The sequence below is a fragment of the Periophthalmus magnuspinnatus genome, chromosome 13 (genome assembly GCF_009829125.3).
Source record: "Periophthalmus magnuspinnatus isolate fPerMag1 chromosome 13, fPerMag1.2.pri, whole genome shotgun sequence".
Taxonomy (NCBI): Eukaryota; Metazoa; Chordata; class Actinopteri; order Gobiiformes; family Gobiidae; genus Periophthalmus; species Periophthalmus magnuspinnatus.
Window position 1 is genome coordinate 9,646,461 of NC_047138.1, and position 9,324 is coordinate 9,655,784.

The window sequence follows — 9,324 nt, forward strand, 5'->3', positions numbered from 1 at the left end:
CGCCACGGCCCCTTACCACTCCAACGTCTCCATGAGGCCACCAATAATAATACACTCTATTCACTAGTGTTTTTCCTCTTAGATTTGCAAATAAAATAAGGACTGTGGGCTGAATGCAGATTTAAAACATTTAAACAAACATATAATTAAGCTTATTTCCAACTCAATATAATTTTATGTATTCGTGACAACCACTGATTATACCCGAATGAATGTGTTAAGTGAGTTTTATGTGAGTTTATATGATCCATTTATTGACATACACTTAATAAAAGTGCCCATAAATAGAAAAAAACATAATATTACAAGATTTTCAAGAAACCATTCACAGTATGAAACATGAGGTTTAGGTGCACACATTCCCTACAATCAGGAACTATTAACTGACTGACCCAAGGGTCACGCCTCTTTATTTCACTCTGAAGTAAATGTCCCTTTTAATGTAAAATAAAGTAGTAGATTAAGTAGTAGTTTGGATTTGCTCAATAACAATAGAATAGATCCTGCCACATTTAAAGCCCGCTTTAAATTATACATTCAGAATTTAGGGTCAGGCAGAAAACGCTATATAACATACAATCACATGTAAACATGTCAGTGCCTTGATGAATGTGTACTAAAAGGTACACAATCAAAGTAACACAATTAGATAAACACTAATAAAAGAAAACTGTATGTCAAATGTAATCTGTCTGATGCAATTTGATTTGATAAAAGAAACATTTTTCTACAAGAAGAACAGTATAAGCAGTTCCCACATATTGAGTATATTGAGGTTTTTAGTGCGGAACTGATAATTGGGGCAAATCCATTGGTCATAACATCGCTTGCTGTAAATCAAAAGACATAAAATTACATATAGAAAATGAAATACTCATATGTTATGTTTTAATGACATGAGTATTTGGCTCATACCATCATCGTACTGGAGATCCATGGAAGAACACTGGTCACTCTAGTATAGACACCTGGTGTATTCATTTCACCACAACCTGATCCCCAACTTGTAATTCCAGCCAAGGTCCAAATCCCATTATTTTCACATACCAAAGGTCCACCACTGTCGCCCTGGGAAAAAAAGAGGCCTTTAACTTCTTACAAAGTCTCATCACCATATGTGGTACAGCCTATGTTCATTTAGGCTGTTTACCTGACAAGAGTCTTTGCCCCCTTTCAGATGACCAGCGCACAGCATGTTCTTAGTGACACTTCCACCATAGCCCCTAGGGCTGTTACACACTTCAGTGTCAATGATCATCACCCTCACATCCCTTAGACTATTTGAGACAGAACCTGTTGATATACACACAGAACCGGTTGATATACACACATTTTTATGGTTCATACCTAGACAACTGCGGGTTTACACAGGCATACACACATTTTGTTATTTGTGTACTTTCTGTTACTGTGTATTTGTTACAATTTTTCATCAGACATACTTGATCCTGCATCAGTAGTGCCAAACCCTGAGGTAACGCATTCAGTCCCATGTCTCCACTGTTGATCATAGGTGGGCAGACAGGCTGGGCGAACTTTGTCTGCAAAGTTTAGAGACGCAAGACACATTAATACTTTGATAATGATATAGCTAATAGTCAACATAAAGTAAATCTGGTAAATCCTTATATAAATATTATGGTAGTAAAGCAGATGAGACTGACCACTGAAGTCCACAGGTGCTGCGAGTTTGAGCAGAGCAATGTCCTGATCATTGGAGTTTCTGTCATAGTTCTCATTGATTATAATCCTTGCCACTTGATATGGTTGTGGAAGAGCATTCAGAGACACCACTCCACCATAGACTGTCCACTTGCCAACATCTAGACTGGACTCATCAGTTCTGCAATAAACCACTAGTTAGACAAATGTTCTTGTAATCATACTTTTGTAATAGTCATGTGAATGCCTTTTTACGTTTGAAAACAATGTGCAGCGGTCAACACAAAATTCCGAGAAATCAGCACTCCTCCACAAACATGTGAACCTTGATTATGCAGCGTGACTTGCCAGGGCCATTCGCCCAATTTAGACACCTCCCCACCTACGATCCGTGCGACTGACTGCTGCCGACCACACTCTAAAAACAGTTACAAAGATCCAAGAATTAGTTATATTAGTATATTCATTAATATATGAATATATTAGTGATAAGGATTTGGAAACTTAGTGCCAGAAGAAGTCTTCTTACCTTGACACTGCAAGGAGACAGTCTGTTGGTCAAGACATGAGGAACTAGTGAAGCAAATGACATACCATTATTAGAAATGTGTAGAAAGTACAAGGTTCACAGTTTTGTCATAAACTGGAACATAATAATTTTTAAAAACACATACGTGACACTGGCCAGTCCCTGGATATACCCATTGGAGTCCTGTTTGGTCATTGTAAGTCCTTTAGATGAGTATCCTGATAGTACTTTGGTCTCATAAGAGCTGAAATAAAAACACAACTTGATATAAACTATATAAAATACACCTGGCCAAATGCAGCTCAAAGTGCATAAAACATTATAAAGACTTAAATAGACATTTGAGTAGACACCTTGGAAAACCGAGCTGGGCACATGTCTGATCAGAATACATTTTGTTCCAGTTACTGTAGCACACAGGTAAGAAACGGCCATCCTCTGCTGTTCTGACCTCAAGCTTGTTGTCAGAACCAAGTCTCACTGAAACAATGTTAAAAATCAAAATAGAGTGAGCTGTGTTGTGTAAAGTAAACTTTATATATAATATATAATACATTTTTTATTATATTTGTCATAAACGCACTTATTATTTAACCACATATTCTTTTTACTTACCACATGCTGATTCATCAGTGCCAAAAACACAGTCCTTTATGCCATCACAGTGGATAGTCGTATTGGGGCAAGTGTCATGTTTTGGTATAAAGACTGAATCATCAGAATACCCAGAGTTGCCATCCTCTACAGAGTAGAATATTGATCCCATCCTAGTTCCATACCGGACTAAAATTGGCAGAAAGTTTTAATTAAAACAAAAACGTGAGGTACCATGACAATATTGAGAAGCAAACCAGTAATGTCTAAAATATGAAATGTTAAGTCATCGATATGCTCAGTTAGATAACACATTGGAGACATCTAGTGGTAGTGTGGTTGTTGTGAATTGTTGCAGTTTAAGGTGTCAGTCAAGATTTCAGAAACAGAATCCAACAGCCACTGAAATAATTTTCAGTAAAACTGTCAAATATATAGGAATTTAGCTAAAGTCAATGACAACATTAACACTCCAAAGCTCTACAGTTGTATAGTTACACTAATCGTACCTCCAAGCCATATGGCCAGTGCCAGGAGACCAAGCACCAGAAAGATTCCCCCTGTTCCACCATAACACTGTGCATTGTTCCTACAACAACGGCTTTTTCTTTTGGGAGCTACGGTGAGAAACCAGGATTAAATTATTATTGTAATTTACGAATGTATTTCATAAGAATAGGTACCTACGTAATGGTTGAGTGACTTGAGGCACAACCACAACAGGTGGATACTGTGGTATGTAGCGAGGTTGAGAGGGAGGAGTCAGGCCATACACATAGGCCTCATGGCCTTTGAGGGGGGACTGGGGGTACATTGATGCAGAGTAGTAAGAAGGAGGGGGCTCATTCTGAAAGACAGAAGAGACGGGACAAATTCATCAAAACAATTAATATCACTTTCTTGTTCTGGCACTTTCTCTTAGACAGAGAACACAAAGTAACACCAACAATTAATCTACAATATATGATTTACCAATGGCTATTTTGCATTTCTGATAATTGACTCAATTCTTCCGGGAACAAACATGCAGAAGCTTTGACCCATTTTACTGTAAAGTCAAACTTCCTTATTTATAAATGTGAGCAAATTAGGTTAAGAGATTAACTATGATTATATGGTGTGTATAAACTCTGTAAACTACTGAGCTAATACCTATCATTTGTGGAATAGCAGCTGAGAAGTTATGCACCCAAACTGGTTTGTGACAATCAAGTTTTAAGAGACATTTCGTTACAGTACTTCTTGTTTGTTGTGTTCTATTATGTATTAATACTACATTAGGCCACATTGGAAGAAAGCTGTACATTCTGTATTGTGAATGTTGTGAATAGTTAAGTTAAATAAGAAGTTTGTATAAATATATTCTTTTTGCTGGGTAATATAATTTTGACACATGACACTTTTGGCCCTTTTTCAAATAACAAAAAAAATGAAGAGAAAATCCATTGTCCACAACAAAAGACATTTATCTGTTGGGATGGTACAGAAAAGTCTAAAGCTTTTTCTGACTCTCCTGGTCTCCTTTCAGAATAAGCCCACAGGCACCATCCGCCCTCTTCACTGCATTTGAAATATGTATAGTTCATGTAGGTCATATTTCCTATAGAATGCACTTGGATTAGTTTTCATAGTCTGTCTGTCAGCCATTATAATGAAAAAGTACTGTAAATTAAGAGGTTATATGACATTCAAAAGGTCAGTTGGTATTGTCATATAAAATTACAGTTAATTTGGAAATAAATATTCAAAAGGTTTCTTCATTTTCAATGCTAAAATATCTTTTTTTTCATTAATAAAAAAACAAAACAAAAAACTGTCACTTAGGATATCAACCAATAAACTTGTCTGTTTATAGTTAATGGTATGAGCACTCCTGACTTAACAAAAATAGCTCAGTAAACATGATGGACTTTACAATAACAGTAATTTACTGAAGACCAAATAAAGACCAAATAAAAGCTCTTTTTTAAGGAAAAAAAATCTTGAGAAATCTTACCGGGTCATGCTTTGCCATCGGACTTAGAGCAGTACTGGAACACAGGAGAGTGGAAACTGGAGTGGATGGTTTGAATCCAGTAATTTACCTAGGCCCGATCAGAAGCTGGGTCATACTGGCACCATATTTGGCACCTCACCACTCTTCTGTCTTCTGCCTACTGCCTTCTCTGCTCACTAAGTCACCAAAGTCAAGCATCAACAGGTGAATCTTACCCCCTCCCCCTTTACCATTAAATACCTCTCCCTCGAGCGCCATCCTCCTCTTCTCCATTCTTCATTCTTCTTTTCACAATTACGGGTGTGTCTTCTCTAGTTTCCCACCTGTCTGACTGGTTTCATGGCAGGCAATAGATGGTAGAAGCTGGTTTCATCGCACCACAAGGACTCAAATAACAACAGCTGGGCTCCTTGGGGTCGACCTGAAAAAGTGACATAAAATTCTGTTACTCTCAAGGCTTCGCTTGTATCCAAATTACCAAGGTATTAAAAGAAACAACATAAACCAGCTACAATAACTGGGTTATTGGGTCATATGATGGGAGTGGTTTAGATGTAATTGCTAAGATCTTTGTTTTCATGTTTATTTTTGGATATCAATAGATAACATGGGCCATTATTAGTACTACTATTATTTGTATGTGTATAAAGAAACATAAAGAAATTAGACCATGGGCTTCAAAAAAATTTAAACTAAAATGAAAGTACATGCAAATTGGATGCAAAAAGTCTCAGTGATTAATATAGGACAAAACTGTAAACAAATGTGCACAAATGTGTGTAGAAGGATGCACATAAATATGACGCAGATTGTAACCTTGATTGTTGCCTTGTTTTTAGCTCCTTACCTACAATATATCTAAAACAGAAATACAAGCTTAGTATATGCCAAAGAAACTGGATCTAGGGCCGAAACAAGTTAATCGCAACTAATCGATTATTACCTTAATCTCCAACTAAATTAGTTATGGAATAATTGTTATCTGAACAATGTTTTATGACTTGGACAGAGCAGAATTACATCAAAATGTGTAAAATGTGTGTTTTGGTGAACCCTATTTTGTCTATGGTTGGTTTTCTATGATCTTTCAATCATCACAATATCTGGGTGTATAAATGCCAGATGTTGCAGATGTTAAGTCAATGGAAAGTTCTGCACTCTCAGTTTCAGTTGTAACTTCCTGTATGTAGCTAATCTCTCAGACTCCACTAGGGGGCGATGTGGTACATATGTTTTTCATTGTTAGAAAGAAGGGTTTTCTTTGAGGACTTTCCTTCAAATGACCCAGATTACCACAGGTTAAACAGATGAACGACAGAAACCAAAAGTGACTGAAGTGATGTGAATTGGTCTATTTAGAGGGAACCAAAACTTTGTGGAGTCATGCACATAATGTGACTAAACAGCAAATGTAAACCACATGTGGGATGAAGGGTGCACTGTTTAAAGTATAGGGAGAGCATAGTCATCGAATGTTTACAAGAAAAATTATAACAGATGGACATAAATGGGAAATGACACATAGTGTTTTTCACAGAAGTTCTTTCAATCTGATTTTACTCAGAGTCAGATTGAATAAACTAAGATAAGACACACACACACACACACACACACACACACACACACACACACACACACACTTTACAACTTTTTAATAAGAAGTACCTCATGTGTTATCTTTATTATAATTAGATGTACCTTATGTATTATCTTTATTACTAATCAATAATTTTTTTACTTATTGGAAGTTCCCTGCATTACTTTAGTGAGTCTGAGTCAATAAGTATAAAAGAAATGCTCTATTTTCCATCTACATTTTTAAAGAAAAGCTGCACTCCTATGGCAAGTTTTCAGACGTCATGAACTTTGTGTGTGGTGACGATGTGGGGAAAACACAAAAGAGGAAGAAGAAATCTAAAAGTCTGAGCAACACGTCACTGACAGGAAATGCATCAGGGCATGGGGGGAGGAGAGCTGGGGGGAGATAGAGAGTAGAGCATATGAGTGTAGTTTATAGTATCAAAAACAACAGGAGATGAGCTTGTCTTCTTCGTGTGGATTACTGATAGGATAGTTAGGATTACAAACTCCAAGTAGATGGACTGCATTCTTTAGGGGATAATGTTCTAACACAGTCTATCACAACTCAAAGGGAAAACATGGATTACAGCAACAAGACGCCCATCCTGGTCTTTTTCATAGTGGTCTTTGCGAGCTGTGTTCCAGGTAGACATTTTTATTTGGTTAATTTTAGTTCTTCAAAACTCTTACATTGAAATGCAGTTATGTGTATTTAACATGATGTGTGCAGTAATGGTGCATTAACCAGAAAAAAAAAAAAAAAAATACAAATGTGTACTGCTCATATACATATTTTTGTCAGTGTGAGGTCAATAGGGACATTTGTCTCCTTTTAATGGAATTAATTTAACAATACTTTAAAAAAAACTGATGGCATTAAGTCAAGAGCAATATCATAATCCTGGATACTTTTCCTGACTTCCTATTTCTGTGGAATGCATTACTTTACAATCATGTTTCCAGTGAACACACGCAAATAGGATACAAGATCTAAAACTAAGCATTTTCCTAGTCCACTGATATAACTTAAAATATCGTTCAACAGGAGCATTAATCAACACTTTGTCAACAGGTCAAAGGTTACCTGCACCAGAGAACTTGCAAGTGAATATTTTGGATGGAGAGGTGCTTGTACACTGGGATAAACCAGCTGATGCCCCTTCAGATGTGCAGTACAATGTACAGTTTGGAAGGTAAGTTTAAACAACACATAACAAAAAACTCATTAACAAAGACTCTATTTTAAAGCGCATATTCATTTTCACTGGCGTTGTCCATTAGGTACGCAGGAGAGTGGATGGGGGTGAACAAGTGTACTAAAATAACTGAAAGCTTCTGTGACCTAACCCACCGAATAGAAGATCACATGGGAATCTACAAAGTTCGAGTTCAGTTGGTGGCAGGCGGCGCCCATTCTGAGTGGAGACTGATAAAAAAAATTCTCCCTAATTCAAGTAAGATTCAGAAGACACTTTTATTTTATTTATTCTTCTTATTATTATTTATTTATTTATTTATTTATTTATTTATTTATTTATTTATTTATTTATTTATTTATTTATTTATTTATTTATTTATTTATTTATTTATTTATTTATTTATTTATTTTAAACATGAGTCAGTATTCTAAGTAAAATGTTTGTTTGTTTATTTACAGGTGAGCTGCAGCCCCCCTCTTTCACTATGTGGGCTACTTCAAGCATTCTTACCGTCCGTATTCATGAAAAGCCTATTTTAAGAAAACTTTTTCTGTTTGGAATAATCTATACAATCTATCTTGTAGAGAAGGAGCAAAATAAGGTAAAACAAAGATTAATAAAACACAAGACAGCGGACAATCCTCAACAAGTCTAACATGTGTCTTTTCATTACAGACTACAGTTGCATATCTCAAAGACGATATCTGGGACCACCAGAAGACTAAAAATTTCAACTCTTTACACTGGGGCAAAGAATACTGCGTTACTATCAAAGTAGAGGGAAATGGAGGAGTAGTAAGCAGCCTGTCACCTGAACAATGTGTTGTATTACCAGAGCAAGGTGAAAAATGTTGTCTCCTATCTCCTCATGAGAAAATTGTGAGTGTGTATTTTAATAGATATTGTTATTTTACAGAATGGATCATAACTGCAGTTGTAGCATTTACTATTATGGTTGCTCTATGCATAGCTGCCTTTATCACCGCCTTTATTCTGTGTTATGTGAAGCGACCAGCGAAGACACCTGTTGTACTTGTGAGTACAAAGCAAAACTATGTATATGTATAAACTGTACTGTAGAAATGTAGAAACTGAAACTTTAGAAACATCTGTTCTTTAAAATGACCAAACTATGATGGCTGAAAATCTTGTTATTGAACATAAGATAATGACTGATTTTTATATGTGCTCCACCCTTTTTTCAGAAATCCCCTGCTCGTGGGTTGCGTCCGCTATCTATTGGAGAGGTCACTATGGAAATTGTTACAGACAAGGGGTGGTTCCTGTCCAGTGCAGGAACAGAAGTGAAACATGCTTTCAAAAATCTGCCTACAACTTACATTGAAGATCAGAAAAGTGGCGAAGAGGACAGGAGGCCTAGCACAGACAGCGGAGTCAGCATCAAGTCCACCTCTGACAACACCAGACAAGAAGACAGTGGGTGTGGCAGCATAGGAGCACAAGACGTCCTTTGCAATTACCCTATTCAAGATGAAGGAAGTGATACTCTCAGTAAGTCAGATGACAGTGGAGTGGGACTGAACTGCCACTCAGATGCCTCTTCACTAAATCTAGAAGATCAAGAGAGTGGATGTTTGAACAAGTCTGGGGAATATCACAAACAGCACCTGTTAACTGTAAACATTCATGACTGTGACGATGAAGACATTAAAGAGATGCTTCCACAGCCACAACTAATCAGTGTGGTGTCAGGCTACAGGAAAAACGCCTCAATTTGCACCTGTTCAGGGGCTAATCTGTGT

The 9,324-nt window shown here is 36.7% G+C and overlaps 2 protein-coding genes across 2 annotated transcripts in view; one reads left to right on the forward strand and one right to left on the reverse strand.

The window, feature by feature from the left end:
* Window positions 1-211: 211 nt before the first annotated feature.
* Window positions 212-4,971, reverse strand: tmprss13a (transmembrane serine protease 13a). Its single transcript, XM_033977440.2, has 13 exons — window positions 4,782-4,971; window positions 3,473-3,632; window positions 3,295-3,402; window positions 2,807-2,974; window positions 2,545-2,671; window positions 2,337-2,435; window positions 2,192-2,235; window positions 1,918-2,080; window positions 1,665-1,843; window positions 1,443-1,541; window positions 1,151-1,293; window positions 916-1,068; window positions 212-830 (listed from the first exon to the last, which is right to left on the reverse strand). Exons 1-13 carry the CDS (start codon window positions 4,797-4,799, stop codon window positions 816-818), a joined length of 1,476 nt encoding a protein of 491 aa, XP_033833331.1. The 5' UTR covers window positions 4,800-4,971; the 3' UTR covers window positions 212-815.
* A 1,815-nt stretch (window positions 4,972-6,786) lies between these two features.
* Window positions 6,787-9,324, forward strand: part of il10ra (interleukin 10 receptor, alpha) — a 3,144-nt gene continuing 606 nt past the window's right edge. The window contains exons 1-7 of the mRNA XM_033977089.2: window positions 6,787-7,007; window positions 7,435-7,555; window positions 7,644-7,816; window positions 8,020-8,162; window positions 8,237-8,402; window positions 8,478-8,596; window positions 8,767-9,324. The exon at window positions 8,767-9,324 is cut by the window's right edge and continues 606 nt beyond it. Of these exons, the coding sequence (XP_033832980.1) occupies window positions 6,941-7,007; window positions 7,435-7,555; window positions 7,644-7,816; window positions 8,020-8,162; window positions 8,237-8,402; window positions 8,478-8,596; window positions 8,767-9,324 (1,347 nt within the window). The 5' untranslated portion in view covers window positions 6,787-6,940. The remainder of the gene's footprint in view (window positions 7,008-7,434; window positions 7,556-7,643; window positions 7,817-8,019; window positions 8,163-8,236; window positions 8,403-8,477; window positions 8,597-8,766) is intronic.